The 22863-nt window shown below is 38.4% G+C and overlaps 1 protein-coding gene across 4 annotated transcripts in view; it reads right to left on the reverse strand.

Annotated features, from left to right (window-relative positions):
• The window catches only part of LOC122661924, a 31757-nt gene extending 10039 nt beyond the window's left edge, over positions 1-21718 (reverse strand). Inside the window, exons 1-3 of one of the 4 annotated variants that reach the window (XM_043857437.1) lie at positions 21498-21718; positions 16514-16567; positions 9795-9907 (exon numbers count right to left, since the gene is read on the reverse strand). In XM_043857437.1, the coding sequence (XP_043713372.1) occupies positions 9795-9802 (8 nt within the window). In that variant the 5' untranslated portion in view covers positions 9803-9907; positions 16514-16567; positions 21498-21718. Of the gene's footprint in view, positions 1-9785; positions 9908-16513; positions 16568-21497 lie in introns of all 4 variants that reach the window. The other 3 variants (XM_043857439.1, XM_043857438.1, XM_043857441.1) reach the window with 3 other exon arrangements.
• Between the last annotated feature and the right edge of the window lie 1145 nt (positions 21719-22863).

The raw sequence follows: 22863 nt of genomic DNA on the forward strand, positions 1-22863 counted from the left end.
CACTCTAGACTAGGACATCCACCTTTAGGTACTTTATCTACTTTATTTCCAGCATTAAGTAATAATTGTAATAAGGAAGATTTTTTTTGTGAGCCTTGTGTCTTGGCTAAACAGACAAGTTCCAATTATCCAATTTCTAATAAAAGGTCATCTTCCTTATTTCATGTTGTTCATACTGATTTGTGGGGTCCTAGTAGAAAAGTTTCTCTTTCGGGTCATCGGTGGTATGTCACCTTTATTGACTACTATTCTAGGTTCACTTGGGTCTACCTTATGCACACCAAAAATGAAGTATTTTCCTGTTTTCAGCACTTTCACCAGCTGGTTAAAACTCAATTTAATGCCACTATTCAGATTTTGAGGAGTGATAATGGGACAGAGTATATGGAAGGTCAGTTCCAAAAATACCTGGCTGCCCATGGAATCCTCCATCAGACCAGCTGTGTTGATACTCAGCCCAAAATGGTGTGGCTGAGAGGAAAAACCGCCACCTCTTGGAGGTAGCTAGAGCTCTTCTGTTTGCTCGCAATGTCCCTTTCATTTATTGGGGGGATGCTGTCCTTACTGCAGCCTATTTAATTAATAGGCTGCCCAGTCGGTTCCTTAACTCTAGACCCCCTATTGAGCTATTACTTGGCTCTTCCTCCTTTATAGTTTCCCCCTAAGGTTTTTGGCTGCGTTTGTTATGCCAGGGATACAAGGTCCCCTGGTAAACTTGACCCAGGTAGTCTCCGCTGCATTTTCTTAGGGTACTCTGCTACACAAAAGGGGTACAAGTGCTATTACCCTCCATCCCGCCGGACTTTTGTCAGCATAGATGTCGTGTTTCATAAGAGTGTTTCATACTATGTGTCCCCACCTCTTCAGGGGAAGAGTATTAGTGAAGCTGTGCTGACTATAGACTCTCCACCTCCACTCCAATCTGTTTACCATGAATCTGAACCAGTTCGACCTGCTCCTAGTACTTCCCCTGAGACTACTCCTAGTACCCCCCTGAGTCAGGGGGAGAGATTCCTATCCAGGGGGAGCAAACTACTCCAGTCCAGACTCCTGTCCAAAGGACTATTAGTGAATTTCAGAGGAGGATTGATGCTAGTAACATGAAGACCTATGCAAGGAAACATAAGCAGGTTCAATCAACTGTTGCTCCAGTACCCATCCAATTGTCGAACCTGGATCCAGAACCTGCCTCTCCACCTGGTAATGTTCCTTCTCCCAAGTTACCTATTGCTCTTCGCAAAGGTGTCAGGACTTGCACTCAGCATCCCATATCTCATGTTGTTTCTTATGACTCCCTTTCCCCATCCTTTCGTGCTTTTGTTTCTTCTCTTTCTTCTGTTTGTATTGGCTGGAAGCTCTATCAGATGGAAAGTGGAAGGCAGCCATGATGGAAGAAATGGAGGCTTTAAAGAAAAATAACACATGGGAGCTTGTTGTTCTTCCACCTGGGAAGAAAACCGTTGGATGTAGATGGGTGTTTGTGGTGAAACAGAAGGTGGATGGCACTGTGGATAGGTATAAGGCACGGCTCATGGCCAATGGGTTCACTAAGACATACGGCATTGATTACCAGGAAATCTTTGCACCTGTTGCAAAGTTAAATACTGTTCGTGTGTTGTTATCATGTGCAGTCAACCTTGGATGGGATTTGCAACAGCTAGATGTCAAAAATGCCTTCCTAAATGGAGCACTGGAGGAGGAGGTGTATATGGACATTCCACAAGGGTTCTCTTGTCACAGAAATAAAGGAAAAGTGTGTAGGCTGAAGCATGCACTGTATGGGCTGAAGCAGTCACCTCGAGCTTGGTTTGGTCGATTCCATAAGGCCATGATTTCTGTGGGCTATAAGCAGAGTAATGCTGATCACACACTCTTTATCAAGAGGGTTGCTGATAAACTCACTGTTCTTATAGTCTACGTTGATGACATAGTGGTTACTGGCAATGATGGTGATGAGATCAGACGATTGAAGACCTTCCTTGGCCAAGAATTTGAGATTAAGGATCTAGGGAAATTAAGATACTTTCTTGGGATACTTTCTTGGGATTGAAATGGCCAGATCTTCTAAAGGCATATTTCTCTCCCAACGAAAGTATGTCCTAGACTTGTTGGCTGAAACAGGGTTGTTAGGCTGCCATCCTTCAGATACTCCTATGGATCCCACTGTTCAGCTCAAGGAAAATGAGGGTGAGCCTGTTGATAAAGGCCGGTACCAAAGACTTGTAGGGAAGCTGATTTATCTTTCACACTCGTCCTGACATTGCTGTCGCCATGAGTGTTGTTTGTCAGTTTATGCATGATCCCGACACTTCTCATATAGAGGTAGTTCTTCGTATTTTGCACTATTTGAAGTCAGCTCCTGGAAAAGGCATTCTTTTGTCTGCACATGGTCACCTACGGATAAAGGCATACATCGATGCTGATTGGGCTGGTTCTGCAGATCGCAAGTCAATTTCTAGGCATTGCTCCTTTGTAGGTAGAAATCTTGTCATATGGCGTACCAAGAAGCAAAATGTAGTTGCTCGTTCTAGTGCCGAAGCTGAGTTTCGAGCTATGGCACAAGGTATTTGTGAGTTACTTTGGCTTAAAGGTTTGCTACAAGATCTTGCTATTCCTATTCGCCTTCCTATGATGTTGTACTGTGACAACAAGGCTGCGATCAGCATAATACACAACCCAGTACAGCATGATCGTACCAAGCATGTTGAGGTGGATAGGCATTTCATCAAGGAGAAGTTAGAAGATGGGCAGATCTGTATTCCCTTTGTGACCTCTGCTGATCATGCTGATGTATTCACCAAGGGGCTGCCTGGAAAGTTATTTCATCCTAATCTAGTCAAGTTGGGCATGATCGACATCTTTGCTCCAACTTGAGGGGGAGTGTTGAATAATGTAAACCAGAATACCGTGGGGGTATTCTGGTCTTTTTGGTGTTTATTTTTTATGTTTATAAATGTTTTATGTACTGCCTAGCTATGTCAGCTATGGCAGTGGTATTTTTGTCATGTGGATGTAATTTCTAAAGTTATAAATAATAGGCTTGGCTGATCACAATCGATCATTCAAGCATTCTTCAGTTTCTGGTTTTGATAACACATTGTATAGCTAGCAAAAAAGGGTCATGTTGGATGTTTCATTGGTGCTTTAAACCCAGCAGCACTAATGCAGATCAATCAGATATGGATCTGATTGGCCTACAGGTAATGTGCCCATTAATTGTATGGAGATCCCGATCTGACAACTAGATATCTTACAGTCGGAATTTAATATGGTAACTACAAGAGCTTCACAACTAATTTCAAAAATTTAAATCAGTCATAAATAGGAAAGTAATTGAATTTAATGACATGGAATGGAGGGGGAAAAAGGGGTGGATGTGTGTTATTATGGAGATAAAATAGGGGACAAACAACCTAATATTTAAGATCATGTAAATAGCTACCGATGGGAGAAAAAGTGAACGAAGACAAGAAATAAGAGGGAAAGAGTGGTCAATGGGTGGACTGATGAGAGGGAAAAGAGACGAAAGAGAAATTCTTTCTTATAAAATAAGATCTGAAACTGAAGCAAATCAAACAAAGGCAAAAGGAAGGCTATCGACTAGAAGGGAAAAATCTTCCTACCATGGACTCATGGAGGGGGGGGGGGGGGAGAGATACAGCAGGTGAGAAAGAAAGAAGGAAAACCAGAATCGTGGGGAAAGGGAGAGAAGAGAGAGAAGAAAAGAAAGATCTCTTACCAGATAGAGAGAGAGAGAGAGAGAGCGAGGAGAGCCAGCTCACAAGTTTCCAAACAAACAATTCAATCAATTTAATTCCAAATCGTGGAGAGGTGGTTGGTTACATTACTTTAAGAAATAATTAAAATCACATAGATTGACTCAACTACTAAGACATTCCTAACTAGACAGCTAAGGACTCTAAATTTCCTAAACTAACTCAAAGACTAACAACTTAGGATAAGATAAATCCGTACCCAACTATCACCAACATAGGACCCAGTAATAAAATTATAATTTTCGTGCAACCCCCTTAAAACCCACTTTTGGGACTAACATTTCAACCCATTACAACAATAAATCCCAAAAACTAGAGCCCAACCGAAACCTATACTAAAACCTTATCCAAATTTAAACCAAGCCTCAAAACGGGCCTGCATTAAGTACAGTCTAACAGGGCCTTAATAATAACCAGTAGAAGAGTGATCTGAAACCCTTATGATGATCATGACAAGGTCTCTAATTCTAAAGGTCAAATGACATACACAAAAGGAAGAACCACCATTTAATTAGACCAAGAGAATGAGATCTACGAGCTTGAAGTCCACACACATCAATGAAGTTGCTTTTCGTTGGATGGATACCAAAAAGGAAGCCGAGGCCCAAGACAGTCAAAACTCCAGCCAGCCCACGCCAAGATCCAGACCTCTTTTGGGCCAAAACCTATGTATATTACAGGGGTTTGGGCACAAGATCAGGTAAGGCAATGTATGAATCCAGGAGTCAGTATCCGCCGAAATCTTAAAACTTAGGATAGGATGTGTCCAAAAGTGCATACAAGTATGGGAACACACATATATGCATCCTCAGGGCTTAAATTAGAATCATGTGTCTTATAGGAATTAAATGTAAAATGTAATTTCTAGTCATAGGGACCTAAGTGTAAATATGAAGAATTTCCTTTTTAACTTCAGTAGTAATACCGAACACGAATAAGCCAGCACCATGGTTTGGGGCTTAGTTGCATAGGGCTCCCACTTCCATACACACCTCCAGTTTTCATGCTAGACACAGACAAGGAGGAAGCAGCTGGATGACGAGAAACAACAGGTACAGGTATCCTTCAATCTTCTTCTTCTTCTCTCTTCTTATCCTTCTTTTTCTTCTTCTTCTCCTCCTTTAAATATATTACATGGTTACTGTAGTTACAGGATACCAGACATAGGCATCCACACAAACAGGTCCAGGTTCCTACTCTGTTTTCTCATCTTTTCAATGCACTGTTTTGCTGCAACTTCCCTCTGCTGTTAATCTTCTACTCACCCTTCCATTTCAGGTCAATATTTGTTTATTGAGGCTCCATTTGTTTCTATGTAGAAAGGCCAAAAAAGAAATTTTTTTGTAAAATAGGATTTTTTTTAAACGACCTAAAATGCCCAAAAATAAGAATAATAATAATTTAAAAAGTAGAAATTTTCACATGGAAGAATATCTTCATATAAAATATCATTTACATGGAAATATTTACAAGGAAACAAACAGGGCCTGAATTCACAATTTTCTGCACCTCTAATTCTAGTTTATTTTCTCTGTCTAGGATCTCTCTTGCTGTTACTGTTCAAACCCTTTTTCTGATAGAAAACAAAACAGAAACACCAGACCTAGCGGATCTATCAGGAGTGAGAAATCAGTCCCTGCAATACCCCTCCCAAGGTTGAGGGTTCTCACAGGACAACTCGACCTAATTTCTGGTCCATCTAATCCACGGTTTCAAAGTTCTAGAATGTCTCCTAATTCCCCTAAGTTTTGTTCTCTGTTTTTCCCTGAATTTTCTTCTACTAACTCAATCTACGGAAATATATATATATATATATATATATATATATATATATATATATGGAAAATTACATTTACCACCCCTGCAGTTTGAATCTATTACGTCTACCACCCCTACAAATTCATCTATTTCAAAAACCTCCCGTGTTTTGAAAAAATCTTACAACCGTACCCTTACAGTTAGATTAGAACAGTTAAGTGACGATGTCATCGCCCAATTTTAATTTAAATGCCTATATTACCCTTGAAGGGGTAAAATGATACTAATGCCCTCTTCTTCTTCTACACCACCACCACCCACCATTGCCGCAGCCACCACCACCGCCACCCATTGGTCACTTACACCAACAAAGATGCCCTATCAACTGCCGCAGGAAAGTCGGGTAGAATTCAAAGACGAGACCTCCAGTAGAAGGAAATAACTGAAAAACTTTCACCAGCACAAGTGCCAGGACCTGTCTTCATCCTAAAGCCTCTGCCTCGTTCGACCTCAAGCCCTCTTCCTCAGACTCAAACATCCCCAACCACACCCGATGTTGCTGCTGATGCTTCAGCTGCTTGTCATACGCTTGCGATCCCCAACCCACGTTTTGTGCAAACTGTAAACTAAACCAGATTCACTCTCACTCACCATGTAAAGAAGAAGAAACCAGTACCACGAGCCGGATACTTCTCCAGGAATCCGATCGGAGCAATCTCAGCTTCCCTGAACCAGAAAGGGATGGAGAAAAAAAAAAGACCAAAAACAAAGTGAGTCAGATAAATTAATGTGGATCTCACACACTTCGCCTACCAAGTCAGAACGGAGGGAGACAGACCTCACGCCGCAGAATCACTTCCCTCGGCCGGGGACGACGCTGCGGCGAAGCTCGGCAGGAGAATCTCTCTTTTCACGGATGGAACACGAATCACCAGTGACTTCTCAAGAAGAAGCAAGGCTGGACGGAGTTGCCTCCCCAAATAAGGTTGCCGCCATCACCAACAGCTCCGATTGATCTAGTGCTGGGGACGAAGCATGTGGTGGTCTCTCTGGTCATCGGTTTCCTCAGCCGAGTAAGGCTGAAGATTCCAGTGGTTCCTGACAAAACTCTCGACTCCCTTTTCGCTGCTCAACACCGAGAGAGAGAGAGAGAGAGAGGCACTTTGGTGACGCTACGGCTACCTCAACACTGGCCACCATCAGAGGCGGTGATCATGTTTTCAAACCCTAAATGGGTTTTTTCTATTCTGTTTCATGATTTGGGGAAGAAGGAGAGCGAATAATCCCTCTCTGATTCTTGATTCTTTTAATTTAAAAAAAAATCTTTAAGTATTAAGGGTAAAATTGTCATTTCCTTCCCAAAACTAACAGAGTTAGCACTCAGAGATACGAACGTAATAAATTAATTTACAGGGGTGGTAGACGTAATAGATTCAAACTACAGGGGTGGTAAACGTAATTTTCCCATATATATATATATATATCAAAGTCAGCTTCTTTTTATCTTTATTCTGTACTTCTATTCTACCCTATTCTCTATCCAAATCCCTAGCAGAGGTCTACGCTTAATTCTGATTAGGTTAGGATTTCACTACTGCACCATATCCCATCACAACTTTTTCTGGCTACCCTTAAAAGATAGTGTTATGGATAGGATGATTATAATCGAAGGATCAAGTTTTAATTCAATAAGGATATCTCTGATGGTAATATGTCTAGCAGACAACCACCCTTGTGATAGAATTAATGAATTTGAAGTCAATTACTAAATGGTTATAAAGCAAGGTCATGGGGTTTAAAGACATTTAGCAAATCAATAAAATAGGGTCAGGAACTGTGATTTAGAAACAACAAAAGGAAATTCTCAACTGCTGAATAAGACAATGATTGATAGTTGTATATGTACTTAATAGTTTCATCTAATTTCTACAGCCCCATGCAACTTGAATGGGCCTCCCATATTCTTTTAATATAATATACTCGATTTTTTCTTTGAAAAGAGAAAAGGGGAGAGAATGAAAGAGATGAGCAAAGCCAGGGTGGACTTGCTGAACAGGAAGGATTTCACAAGTGATATTATAAACAGTGATTCAGCTAATATTATTCGACGGATGGAGGATTCTGCACAGGAGCCACCACACAACTCCTTAAATTAGTCCCATATGGGACCTTGTTTCTCAGATGCAGATTCAGTTTAAGTGCAAATGAGGTGGCTGATGATTCGGTGAAAGAGGGTCCAACGTCCAATACTATGTTTGGGGGATGATGTTCCTCTATGACTTGTCAATCTAGACGTATGATGGGTTTTAATAAATGGGGTATTGGGGTGATAGATCAAACCATAGTAACCAGCCCTCCGTATGAGCTCGTATTGTCATTGTTGTTGATGTTTGCATCAGGTCCTTGTATTTTTATAAATGTCACTTATTCCAGAGAGAGAGAGAGAGAGACAGACAGAGAGTATATTGCTCAAATTGCACTGGAATCAGTACTAGCAGGCACTGGGAATTAACTCTAAAGGTTCTTGAAAGCATCAGTTCCTTCCAAGGGCATGAAGGCTGGCATCAAAACCAAAATAGAAGCTTCATTATAAGCAAATGAGAAGTACCAATACCAAAACAAAAGCTTCAAAGCAAACATCATCACCAACAACCATAAGAATAACAAAACTGCAAGAGCTGTATATAAAACTCAACAAACCAGACTACTCATACTCAGACTTGTCTCAATCATAGTTGTCATGGCTACCATGCAACCCAAGGCATTGGGAGGGGGACCTAGGCAACCTAGGCGTGCAGTATATGACTATATGTAATATGGCAATGATAATTTCATATAATTATGTTTATGCCATATCAATGCACTATGATATAACTAGGCTAGTAATGACCTCATATGAGAAAACCAACATATAATTAACCAAACATAAGATATAGTGTAATCACACTCATCAAAAAAAAAAAAAACAATAAATATTAATCAACATAAACTCGCGAAGTGTCAACAAGGCATGCTGTCACCTTGGACCCAAGAAAGAGCCTGGACACCAAGGCGACGCCTTGATAACTATGGTCTCAATTGTCTCAACTATTAAGAGTAGACCCCACATAACTAATAACTGGAGTAAAATGAACCCAACTATATAAAACTAAACAAAAATAAATTAAACCCAACTATATAAAACTAAACAAAAACAAGTTAAGTGTTGTAGAGAATTTAAACAAAATAAATAATTAGCCAAAATTTGAGCTGAACCTAGAGAGGCTAAGAAGGATCCATTAATTACAAAAATCACCACTAAAGCAAGCAATAAAGGACATTATGAATTTCTCCCAAATGAAAAGTGATAATGATATGTAAACCCAGCTGCCCTGCCTGTACGGGTACTCCAAAAGAGGTCCGTTCTATGGTTGAATCTCACTGCACCCAGCTAGAAGACCCCCTTTCTCCTGGTCTTGATATGGGTACTTTATTTTAGCCTTCACATTTCATTGGCACACCCTATGGTTGTGAAACTTGAAAGTTCAGAATTGTAAGCAGCTTTGAGGTTTAAAAATTATTCCTTGCCAAGCTCAAAAGGACCTTTGTCCATTTGCTTGGATTAACGATTTTTCAGAGGCATTCAGGACATCAGGTGTTGGCACATCTTTCAGAAAGCTCATCCAGACCAAACAACTTCCATCATGCATTTGAAATATACATAAGGCATACTTGGGGGATGTATTTCACATAGAAAACAAGTACAAAGTACAATCAAATATTGACATGAATGACCAAACTAACGTGCCAGATATGTGGTTAAAGTCCAGGGCATGAACTACAAAACATCAGGACATCTTAGATAGTTGACTGGAGTCCTGGACAAGCTTAATTATGTAGGTATGGGCAGCCCAAGAAAGTCAACCACATTCTTGGAAACAAGCCAACTGATTTGTGTGTATTGATTGCACTCAAGAGAAATAGAGTTCCCATCATACATCCAGTACTGCATATGCTGCCTAATTAAGGAACAAAGAAAGCAGCAAGTTATCATTGAGATCAATGTAAAACGACAAGCTGCTACTCTATTACAATATTGCATCACCACATGACCAAGTATCCCAAACCAGGCATGCTGCCTTTGGTATCAAATGCAGAGCAATAAAAAGCTGTGGTGTGAAATTCTTCAAAGATGTAAAAAAAATCACAAAAGGAAAAGAAAAATCTATACAAAGACAGAAGAAATCCTTCAAGAAGGTATAATCTCCTCAACTAGCTTACCATATCATGTCCAGGGCACCTCATTCCTTCAAAAAGCCAAAAGGATGTGACGGCCAGAAACAGATATCCAGAACCATGCCCTGCCATTCCAAGAACAGAACATCCAAGCATCCCTGCTTGACACCATACCTCACTTCCCTTTGTCATTTAAAACCACTTCAAGGCCACCAAACATGGTTAGCGTTTTTGCCACCAAAAATGACATTGGAGAAGTAAAGCAGCTGTAAAACTGCATACATACTTGTGAAATAAAGCCAAAAGATATCTGCTAAGACACAACACTAATGGGATTGCTCTCCATAAGGTACCCAAAATCACTACTATGATTACAAAACTGGCATTTGAGACTCCATTCCTCCAATGAGTCTCAAAAAATTGTGCCCTTCCTATATCCTGCGTTCTGCATTGTCCATTAGATTGCAAGACCAGTAAAATGAACACCCAAAGTTCAAACTAGAATTGGATCAATTAAACAAAGCATGCATCAACCCATGAACAAATGATAATTGCCATATACTAAAGTTCTGATCCATAAATCCTGCATTGTGTGCTTTGAACTGTCTAAAATCCCGAAATGCTAGAAAAGGAGGAGGGGGATTTAATTGCTGGAACCTATATAGGATATAAAACAAGGACAGAAATCAATAACTAACTAGAGTAAACATAAAACTGGCCCCACAAAGAAAAATTGTTAAGGGAACAGCTACCATCTGTGGTACTTGGGCACTCACCATGGGCGCTTAGGGGGTGCCTAACATGTCAAACTCCAAAAATTCATAGCATGGGCATGTTGACCATATAAAAAATTATAATACTATTAACTTACAAAAAAAATAGACAAAAAATAATAAAATTGATGAAGTGGAAAATAGAGAAAAATAAAGAAAACCTGAAACAAAAGAATCTCAAAAATATAAAATCAACATGATCAATTTTTTTTTTCAAAATGACTTTATTCAAGTAAGTAAAAATTCAGATGGTTTCTTGGTAGCTATAGATGCAGTCGGACGGTGAGGGGAACCGCGTTTACTATGCAAAGTTGATCTGGAAACCACGACCCTTAAATTGGCTGTTGTTGGACTTAGAATGAGACATGAGGTTTCAATAATTAAATGATACTTCACTAAGTTGTCCCAAGCTTCCCTACAACTATAGCTACAATTGTTCTTCTCTCAAGTTTGCTGATGATTCTTTGTTCTTTTGTGACGATATAAAGATTCAGTTGCATCAATTGAGCATTTTTCTCTGCTTTGAAGCAACAAACTTATGGAAAAGTGAGGCTATGGCTGTTGCCACAATGCTGGAGATGAATCATTTCAAGTGCCTCCAGATGCAAGATGGAAACACTTACTAAAACATATCTGAGAGTGTCCCTGACACAGGTCCATTGTATAAAGAGGCCTTAAGGTGTTTATTTAATATTTAACACCACATTAGAGGAGACCTGATTATTCAGTCCCTAGGTTGCTGGTCATCAACTGTAAATAATTTTCGAGATGGACAGGCATAAAGAAGTATGGTTTGGTTTCTAGAGTAGATCTTGGTGAGTCTGAAATATTTCTTACTTTTTTGCTGCTACTGATGTTTTCCTCTTTAATCAGTGTTTGTCCAAGGTCCAGTTGGTGCCATTCATCAATTAAACCCAGGTCTCATTGGTTCTTTTGATTTTTCAATTCTCATTGGCTGTTTTGTTCAAGTGTTAAAGTAGAACAATGCAGTTCAAGATTCTAGAAGGGATCTAAAAGCAAGAACCACAATTATGACCAGAAATAGAAAATCAGTAGGCATGATATGTGGACAGTATAGAAGTATTACAGTAGAAATAAGCATTTTGGTTGGGCTACATATGTGTGGACTCCAAGGGGCTGGGCAGGTGCTCGACTTGTGCAAACATCAAAAGGAAGTTGCCTTGTGGTCCTAGACGTCACCTTGGGCGCCTTGGACCTAGTTACCTGGGCTGGCACCATATTGATTTTAGGGAGAAAGAACGCAGCCAGGCTGTGTAGTGTATGCTAACGCCTCCCTGTGTCTATCTCTCCTCCCTCCTATGAAATGACATATTTGCCCCCTACTGTGGGAGGAGAGAGATAGACACAGGGAAGAAGTGTTCAACAAAGAATATTTCAATAAGGTTTTTAATCAGGTTTCATAGCTTCAACTACGGACCTTGGGTCTGTTGTTTCACCATAGATAAGTATTAAGCAATAAGAGATTCCTTTAAAAAGACCCACAGGTCTATAGACTATACACCCCTCTCACTCTTTTCTTTTAAGAGTCTCTAATTGAGATAGAGACGAGAGGGGAGGAGACAGGGGGGCAATCGAAGATGAGGACGAGAGGGGAAAGCTAGGAGTGAGAGATGGAGAAGGAGATGCAGGTCGTCAAATGATGAGAATGGTTTGGTATAGGTATGCTCCTCTTCTCCCTTCTTGTTCTTCTTCCTCCTATAGCTTCATCCTCTCCTCTCTTGTAACTCTTTCCTTTTCTGTCTCTATTTTTTTACTTTTTTTCAACGAAAAATAAGGGACATGGCAAATGAAAAATCACCCCCGAATCTGTGCCAGACCCATGGTCAAATCCATCTTCACACATATGGACATGCAATTTGGCACGGGTATAGACAAATCTAGGTAATATTGCAGAATTTCAGCAACTAGAGAAGATGGGCCTGTAATTTTAGGTTTGGTTCTGTTTGACCCATGGTCAAATCCATCATCACACATATGGACATGCAATTTGGAACAGGTATAGACAAATCTAGGTAACATTGCAGAATTTCAGCAAGAAAAGATGGACCTGTATTTTTAGGTTGGGTCCAGTTTCTTGGATCAAACAGAACCTATGGTTTAAGATTGGATCAAGATAGGCTTAATTTTGAATGCTCAATGGGTTATATGTGCTATGGGCTTAGTATTTTTGGGTTTGCTATTGTAATTAATCAATTCTATAAGCCAGATATGAGGGATTTGAGGCCTATACGGGATTAAGTGGTTAGTTTCTACTTTGTAGTAGTCTAGAAGCCTTCTATTTGTTTCTCTAGAACACTCTTGCTTGTGTAATGCAAACTCGACCTCAAACTGGTGAGACCAACGGGAGATCTACATCATTATGCTTGAAGAGTTACTATTTTACTGTATTGTTGCAAGGTTATAAATAAAGATATAGGAGATCATACTACCCTGACGACTTGAAAAACAATTTAGCCTTTAGCTTGTTTGTGTTCTGTTAGAGACAGAGCATGGTTTTGTGAGATTCAGTGCTGCTCTATTGTGGGATACAGTAAGGAAACTTTAGTGGGATGCCAAGGATGGAACTGACGAGAGACCACCACAGTTAGGTGAAAGGCCTAACATATCATACATTCTTTCTTCTTCTCTTCATACAATCAAAATCAAGGACAGCTTCTGTTTTCTTCATCCCTACATATATCTGTGATCTGTCTACCATTTTGTTTTAATATTAAACCGCCGACTAACGGCTGATGGTTTCTCTCAATTTCATAACAGAGTCTCGTATTAAAACAGCAGTTCACTCACTCCATCAATTCCTACTTCTGTTGACAGTTTCTGCATGTCTGAGTTCTATTGCAGCAACATCTCTTCTTTGTTTCTATTCTCTAAAAGTCACTAATTACTGATGCACTTACTATTTTGTTTCATTTGAGTTTTATAATCTGATTCCTTATTTCTATTTTGGAACTTGACTTGCTAATTTTGTTTCTAGTAAGTTGTCAAGGCGTCGCCTAGGCGTCCAAGCAGTTTTGTTGGGGCCTAGGCAACCTCCACCTTATTGCAAGGCGTCTTGTACTGGTTTTTTGGTATCGAACCTGGTATTGGCCCTTATTTATGCCAAATAAATGTTTTTATATTTGGTAAATAAGCAAACACCCCCCTATTTGAATCCAATAAAAATAGTTAAAAAAACAAATTCCAAAATGATAAAAAGTCAACCCCCCAGTTCAATAACAAAAACTGGATTTTTGACGATAGGTAAAATTTTCAACTTTCTAATGTTGGGGTTTTTCTCAAATCTAAAAATTTTATATATCTTAATATGGTAAAACATTGCTAAAACCCAAAAGTGCGGTAAAATATTTATTTGTTTTGATATCTAAAAAAATACTTTCACTTTGAGCGATTTTGATAGCATTCGCACATACCAAATAAGGTTTGACTGGAACATAACTTCTTCAATATAAATCAGATTTAAGCAATTTTGGATTTTATTGGAAAGCTGGTTTTGTGCTCTACCTAATACTAAAAGTTTCATTTAAAAATAAAATCATCTGACTAGTCAAACTTCTTGGAGAACAAGAACATTTTTCTAAATCGAGAACAATTTAATTACTTACAGATAAGATCATATTTTCTAAGAACAATATAAACCAAATGTGAGACTAGTATAAACCAAATGTATGTTTGCTTGTTTCAAACTTCCAATAGCTTGCTTCTTCAGTTCTATTGTCTTCTAGTATTATGTTGATTTTTGATGACTTGATGTGGCTTAATATTCATTTTTGACGACTTGACGTGACTTAATGTGGCTTAATGTTGATTTTTTATGACTTGAGGAGGCTTAATGCTGATTTTTTATGATATAAGGTATATATTGTAGCATACTATAGAATGTTAGAAAAGGGTGAAATAAAAAATAACACTTGGGGGCGCCTTGGTCTCCTAGGCGACGCCTTGTCGCCTAAGCGCTTAGACACCCCTCCAGCGCCTTGGGTCGCTTTGCCGCCTTGACAACTATGTTCTAGTTGCTATTTACCAATAGTTAGTTAGTTACTAAATCTGGACTCACTATTTCAATTACTTCTCTACTATTGTCCCTAGTTTCTAATTCCAATTTCAGTTTCTATTTTCTACCTTCTAAACCAGTTAGTTGCTATTTTGATAGTTACTAATTTTGGCAACTTGCTATTTTCTGACTTTCTAAATCAAGGATGCTATTATGGAAGTTGCTAAATTATGGTTTCTATTTTGAGTTCCTAATCTCTGTGATCCCGGATTTACATGAGGTTTTCTAAGCCAAACCCCTTAGGTGATTAGAATATCCCATACAACATAGATGAGGCCAAGTATCCCAGTCAAGAATTTTGCCACAGTGAAGTGGCCTCAATTGTTTAGGCCTTAGGGTACTCTAGTGTTTCTTTTTTAACTGTCTCGGTGTGTTGTTTGGAGCATAGTTGTCAAGGCATCGTCTAGGTGACACCTTGGCCTCCAGGCGTCCTTTGCGGGAAGGAAGCCTTGGTCGCCTAGGCGATGACTTCATGCTTTGTTGGTGTCCCCTTGATTTTTTCCCTCCTTAACGCCTAGGATCGCCTAGACGCTGTGACAACTATCATTTGGAGTCACTGAAGCATGGCTTTCACATCTTTTGATACATGGAAGAAAACTATTTGGATGAATAACTCCCCTTCATAGTTATGTGAAACATTTGTTAACAGAAAAATAGAAGAATTTTCGGGTATAAGAGAAGAACTACTAGCAGATTACATGCAGATATGGGCGAACTTCTAATTAAGGCTATAGGTATTGGTATATGGGATTTGATCGGCCATGGCAGATGCTTATCTGGATAACTAGCATATCAGTCAGAGCAATCCAGAGAAGTGGAGGCAGATCCACCTGCCGTAAAACAAAAGAAAAATAAAAAAAAGTGGAGGCAGATGCCCATACTTGAATCCTTTCTTGTAATTGACTGGTCAAGCACTCACAAATACTTTGATGGAAAAAATCATGGCAACCACACTCTAATTGGAAAACCACTTCATGTTCATTACTCCCAAAGAAATGTAGATCAAACATTTAATAAAGATGTGACCAAGACCATATAATTTGATGAAATCTCTTTAGATGGAAGATTCTCAGTGGCAGGTCCTGATCTATAGGAAATGATGTGCCTACTTGAGAACTGTTGAGACCTAAAATTCTTAATCCAATCTATTCACCATTAAAAGAAAAGGGAAGTAAGACCTAAGATGTTCCTCCTACTTATGGAGAAACTAAGAAAGAGAATGAACAAAAGACGGATCATCTCTCACTGAGCACAGTGACACAGTCTAGTCTACAAAACATGCAACTTCAGCAGTTATGCATGACGACATTACTCAGGGCTACTGTGAGTATAAAAATTATGATTTCAGTTTCATTCAATCACCATCATTCTCAAACTTCTCTCCTTTATATTCCCCCAAAATTCAATCTCTTAGTTACTTCCATGTAACTATCATACATACTTCTTGTTTCTATGTTACAACTAAATAGAGATTTTAGGAGTTTGAATGGTACATGAATAAATCACAAGAAATAAAACAAAATTGAAAGAGGCCTGATTTCCTGACACCTTCTCCAGCAGTGGCGAGCACCAACACATAGATGTTGCCATCACTTTACGTTGTCACTGAAATTGTTAAAGTGTTCTCCCATGTCAATGAGGTATGGCACAAACTAACACATATCATTCACCGTACCTATGCATAGCATATAGATAGATGCATAAATAAATTATCCACTTACAATATGTATCCATGAGCAAGGCAACAGCCAATTATACGAACTGACTGAAACGAGCTATGAATTTAACTAATTAGCACTGCATATTTTGTTACAAGCAGCATTATTGGTCAATCCTTTTTTTCCCCCACAATTAATCCACCACATGATTCTGGACAAACAAAAGGTACAGCTCTCTCAAGCTATACAACGTGAAGTTACCTCAAAGTAGATAAAAGTTCTTCTACAAAATCTTGGATGTGTTTCCTAAGCAAGCTGAAAAATAAAACAAAAAAGCAGCTCAATGAGCGAAACATTCAAGAAAATTAAAAACCAAAAGCATCATACTAACACAATACACTATAGCCTTTCACGAAAACACATTAGGAAAAAAAATGAGCATGCATTCAGAAAGACCACCAAACAAAAAAAAAAAAGCCATAACCCCAATGCAGTCCCGCTTTTCCTCAGTCCTGGAAGGCTGGATTGAAAACAGTCCTACCCTTTGGCATTTTTGCACAAGGAAAACAGATATTTGAAAATTGAAATCACTTATTGGTTTTGAGAAATTCTGCTTACATATGTAATGCAACACAGTACAATAATTAACTAAAAACTGCATGCAAGGAAGAATACGGCCCCTTTAAACAGGAAAGAAACTTTTAAGATATAGGAACATGGGTGTGAATAACCCTCAACTAGGCCACCGACCAGCCAGGTGGGAAGAAAATACAGGAATCCTCTACAATGGTTGTGAGTAAGTCACTAAGTCTGCATCGGTTTTGTAAGCATATCATTTACCAGTAACAGACAATTTTCAACACACAAACACACACCTAGTGCAGTTAACCATACCACACACAAACGAGGAGATCACTTGTGGGTTTATAAGCACATAAACATGCAAAATGATACATACAGCTCCTCAGAAGAGATGGAACATCACAGAAAATCATGCCCTAAAACACATCAGCCATGACAGTTACAGTTACAGTAACAGTTTTACGTTAGAATTGCCTGGACTGAAATGGTAAGAAGCCTTTCTAGTTTCTACAAGCTAAATTTCCTAACCACCTAACCAGATTTCCTAGCAAACATGACCACATACTAGTGCACTACACTTCTTTTTCTTTAATAAATCACATATTTTAAGAGAAGTAAACTGAGAGATAGATGGGAAAAGATCAAGCAACTCACAAAACAACTAAAAATAAAGTCAAAAACCCTAATATACTTCACCCTATGAATTTCATATTCAGCAAAATCATCCACCATTAATCGACTGATCTTGGCATCCAAGGGAGTGAGATATTCATAAAGGAAGCAATATGAAGCACCTGCCTGATCAAATAAAATACATCAACAATGGACATACAAAATGAAGTTCATCAAAGTTAATTTGAACCACTGACGCAAAAACAAAAACTTAAGGAAGGGCTTCAATTAAGTTGACTGGGCATAAAGGAGTCAATTTTCAAGTGGGAACACTACATGGTATGGGGACCCAATTGGAGCAAAGAGTCTTATTGGAGGCGGTTGGGCTTGTTAAGTAGAAACATATCCAACATGTATGGAGACGGTCACAAGTGTTGCTTGTGGACATGAAATGTGGGACACAAAGACCCCCCAAAACCTAGGCACAAGAACACAGCAATAGATACATGATATAGAACTTTGTCGATAAACTAAGTCAAGACTATAAAAGTTATAACTGAAAGCAAAAAAAGCAAAGTAAGAATAAAAATATCATGTAAAGGAGCAAAGCACATAAAGCAAAAGAGCCGGTCAAAGCAAAATATATTAGCGCCATGAACAGGTCTGTCTCTATCCCTCTCCCCCTTTTTCGATTTTTGATTGGTAATGAGAAAGGGGGAAAAAACAAGCAGTACCAATCCACCACTACCAAACCATTAAACACCACCCACCATAGCCAAACTACCACCCAAGGAAACACCTCCAAAACAAAGTACTGGCCCCTAGAATGCTAGAAGGAATCAAAAAAATTATAAATAAAAAAGAAGACAGGGAGGAAAGGGGAAAGAATTAAATGTCAGATGGCATGGACGCACGATAGTTGTCTGACACGTTGTAGTCAAGGTTCAAGGTTTCAATTTTGATGGCCATTTCAACCTGATCCAAAACTGAAATGTAACCCTGAAATGGCCAAAATATGGTCCATTTCGGTGGAAATTTTGAGATGGCCATTTTGGTACCCAAAATATAGAATTTTGCCATGAAACTTCAGGGATTGCTTATTTAAGCGTTGATTATAATGTTTGAATTAATAGATTAAAAAAAAAACCAAAACAGTAGTTTGGCTTTGGACTTAGTTTGCTGGTGTATAGCGTAGCATACTGTATCCTTTCCCTTATATAATCTAGCAAAAACATTGAACCAAGATGGAAAGATTTAGGGCCATCTTCTTTTTTTTTCTGAAGTTTCAAACCAAATATCTCTTTGCAATCTTGTTTGGGAGCTTAGATGAGTTTGGAGAAGTTTAAATCCTCAATGATTGGTAAAATACTAAGCTCTTGAAGAAATTTGAAACGTTCTAGAAATTTTGACACATTTCCCTAATTTTGACTCATTTTGATTCGAAATTTTGTAATTTATATGAAGGAATGTGACATTTTGATTACTTCGACAAATATTTCGACATTTTGATCATTTTGTTTCGTTCATTTCAACTAAATATTGTATTCTTCGTATTTTGCCTGTCATTTTGTTTCGAGGCCCATTGAAACCAAAATATTTCGCCCAAATTTCGACATTTTGGTCACAATTTTGAACCATGATTGTAGTATGCTAAGAAATGAAGACAGCCATGTATAAGATACACTACAATTTTTTTTTAAAAAAACATGGGAAAAGAACTAAGCAAACGGAAGTACAGAACCCAAGACAAGGGATTTACACCATCTATGAAACAGAAACTCTTTGGCCACCAGTGCCTTATAAAACACCAAAACTGGCAAACTTCCCAAGATGACCCTAAAAATAAGGGGAATATCTTATTATCAATTATTCGAAAAACCCAACTACAACACCGTACACTGAATTTTACTTCTTTACAGACAAAAAGGAGGAAATATGACCTCACTGGGCCAAGAATAAATCCACGAGCTACAGCCAAGGAAATTTTTTAACTCATACAGAAGAGATTTCTTGGCACCAGAAGCCTAGGATTGCAGATTGAAGGAGAATACAACAAGACAAAAATTTCTTTCATACCACTGCCTGTGGTGCGATTTTTCTTCAGCAGTTTCAGGAGTCCGGCCTCCTTTGGAAGATGAGATACAATAACAAGGTCACAGCCTCAACACTATCCTGAAGAATAGGTAGGTTACCTGTCATACAGGGCAAGTGACTATTCATACAAGAAGACAGTTCCAACCACTGAACCAACTAGTTATTGTCAACATGATGGTTATCATGCCAAACGAATCTTAAATGTTTATTTCCAAACTATTAAGCATTTTTTAGAATGTTTATTTTCAAATTATCAACAATCAATTTAATATGTGCTATGATATCAAATGAAGAAATTTAATGTGGAATTTAATAAGCTATAGACAAACAAATCGAAGTTACTTATGTAGCTCTTGATGATAGATATTATACAAATTTGTTTCAATAAGGAATTTCATGTCAACCACTACTTCAGCAAAGCAAATTTGTCACAAAAACTGCACCATTGGCACTCATCTATGGGTTACAGACTTACAGGTTACTTGATAAAAGAAAACCCTTTTTTATTTATATTCCTGCAATAATTGCAAATCCAAATAGTTCCAGTTAGTTACATTATTTGTGTCCCAAAATTGTTAATATTATACAAATAATGAATCAATTGCTGAAGTCTTTAGTCTTAGCAGTTAAAATAACAGTTCCCTCAGCATCTTACCACAGAGAGAGAAAGTTCCTTGGTAGGTTCACCTTTAGATTCCACTTAGATTCTAGGTATGAAAAGGGTTAACACCTATTAAAGATAAAATGTAATGAATTGGATCTCCAGTCCCCAGTTTAAGGTTTTACAGAGGATTTGTTTGGAAGTCATAATGGAAAAGGAATTTCACATTAAAGATCATGGAACATCGGGAAGCACGTTCAATCGTTTCCCATTTAGCCAGCTCACAGGCCACAGAAAGAAGAAACCACAAGCTGCAAAAGAAAGCAGTGTGAAACTGCAAGCAAGATGTCATAATCTGGTCTTCAATAACAAATGCACCAATGTATCTCCCTCTTAGCACTTACAAGGTACTTATACACTGTTCAGATACCCTGGTCATGTCAGAAGCCTCGGAACCAGCTTCTTGAAATTTACTTTTCCTTGTTTGCTTTTTTTTTTTTTTTTTTTTTTTTTGGATATCATCCATTTTTTAACAAAGCAGAATCCAACACACAATGACTTCTAACAAATGGCAGTTCCACCTCTTCAATGAACTGTACCACTGACCATCCCAAACACAGACCCACCCCCATGTGAAGAAATACCATAACAGCACCAATTGAATGAAAAAAATAACTCAAAACTAAACTGAAAATATGACCAAAATTGTTATTCTTCTGCAATTGAAATTGAAACTTATTCAACCAACCACAAACCTCACCTACTTCACAGTTTGACCCAACCTCGATCCAATACAAGCTAGTTACAGCAACCAAAATGCACCCATTAAAGCATTCCTCCAGGAAATAAGACCCCAGACCTCCAAGACTCCAAGTTTCAATTACAACCACAAGGATAGACAGGTTTAAAAGATAAAGAACAATAATGGTATAATAAGCAGGAAAGCAAGAAGAAGAAGCAACTCACAGATTCGCCTGGTAATGGCCCAGATTCCACGGAGTAAATTTAAAAAAATAATAATAATAATTAAATCAAAGTCACGCAAACCAAACTTTTACTTTTCGTTAACCAACTGTCATTCAGATTAAAAATCCAAATTTTTTCAAATTATCCAAAATATAAAACAATCAAGAATGAAGTCAGAAGCATTCAAACTTTACTCAATCGTCACAGAGTTCCAACCTAAAAAGCCTAAAGCCCATCCAAAAAAACAAACAAAAGCGTCACGAGGGGGATTCGATTCAATTCAATTCAACGTTCAATATTCCAACTTTCAAAAAAAATCTACGAAATGCTGATAAAACCATAGACGATAAATCGAAAGATTAAACGAAATGAGATCAAAGTACACGGTACCTGGCGGTTGTTCATCAGATATTGCGCAGCGATGGCGATGGATTGGATAGCTAGATTCTAGAGAAGGTTAGGGTTTGGACAGGCAGGAGGGTTCGAGATTTTCGGCAGTGAGGTCAAGGACGAGAGTTATGGGCGGGAGAGAGAGCCTTCGATCTCCCTTTGTGCTCGCGCGAAGGTTGCGTGTTTACTGGTTTTGGATTAAAATGAAACAAATTTGTAAAATGAAAGCAGAGAGAGAGAGAGAGAGAGAGAATAGGAAGGTTCGAGTAATATTAACGCCACTATGACGACAAATGGAAAGAGTTAAAAAGGTTGTGTTTCAGAGAGTAATTGGTCGATGTATGTAACAATGCACATGAGTCGTTATTATGATCTCATTTCGGGACTTTCGAGGGGAAGTAATGTGATTTCTGATATTGGAATAATTAAATTGTTTGGTCCCATTGTTTATTCTAATCCAACGCGGTCAAATAAATACACGTTAATTGAAGGAAATTTATCCTAATCTGATGGTTGTTACTTGTTAGATAGAAAGTGAAAGGGAGCTATTGCTCTGTAGTTGACCTGCACGTGGGAGGCTGGATCATGGTAGTATTTCTCAAATATGATATTTAAATTTTTTTAATTATATTGTTATATTCGTATAGAGTGGAATATTCTTTTCACGGTACTTTGGAAGCGAAGATCCGAGGATTTTTGTTTTGGATTGGCCGATGGGGAAGATGCCAACACATTCGAAAGAATGAAAATAAAAATGAGTTGTGAAATATAGATTGTGATTGAATAGATATGGTGGCCCCATAATTAGGGATGTAAACGGATTGGATTTGGCTCGGATAGTGTTATATCCGCATCCATATCCGATTAGTTTTCGGACGAATTTGGATAGTATTAAACGGATACGGATACGGATACGGATCAGATATTTTATCCGTTTATATGTAAATATAGCTTTTCGGATAGCTATAGTTTATCTGTATGACTGTATCCATATTCATTTAGCTTTTGGACGGATTCGAATAGTGCTAAACGGATACGGACACGGATACGGAAACGGATTTCGGCTGTTCATTTGCATCCCTACCCATAATTAAGGCAGAAAGACTAATAGGAATTAATATAATAGGAATGTCTGAATGACACCTCCATAGGTGTATTTAGAATATTATACATTATTGGGCTCTTCCACGGCACAGGGACGCACACCTTGTGGTGCGGTTTCATAGCTCACCATGTGGATAAGCTCCTTTTTGGACGGCTTGGATTGAGTTAGAAATCTAGATTTCAAAATCCATAAATCCTCTTGTACATCGCATGTGCATCACACTGAGATACCCTTATGAATCGCCAAAGTCTTCCTACTTCT

Source organism: Telopea speciosissima, chromosome 5 (assembly GCF_018873765.1).
Source record: "Telopea speciosissima isolate NSW1024214 ecotype Mountain lineage chromosome 5, Tspe_v1, whole genome shotgun sequence".
Lineage (NCBI taxonomy): Eukaryota > Viridiplantae > Streptophyta > Magnoliopsida > Proteales > Proteaceae > Telopea > Telopea speciosissima.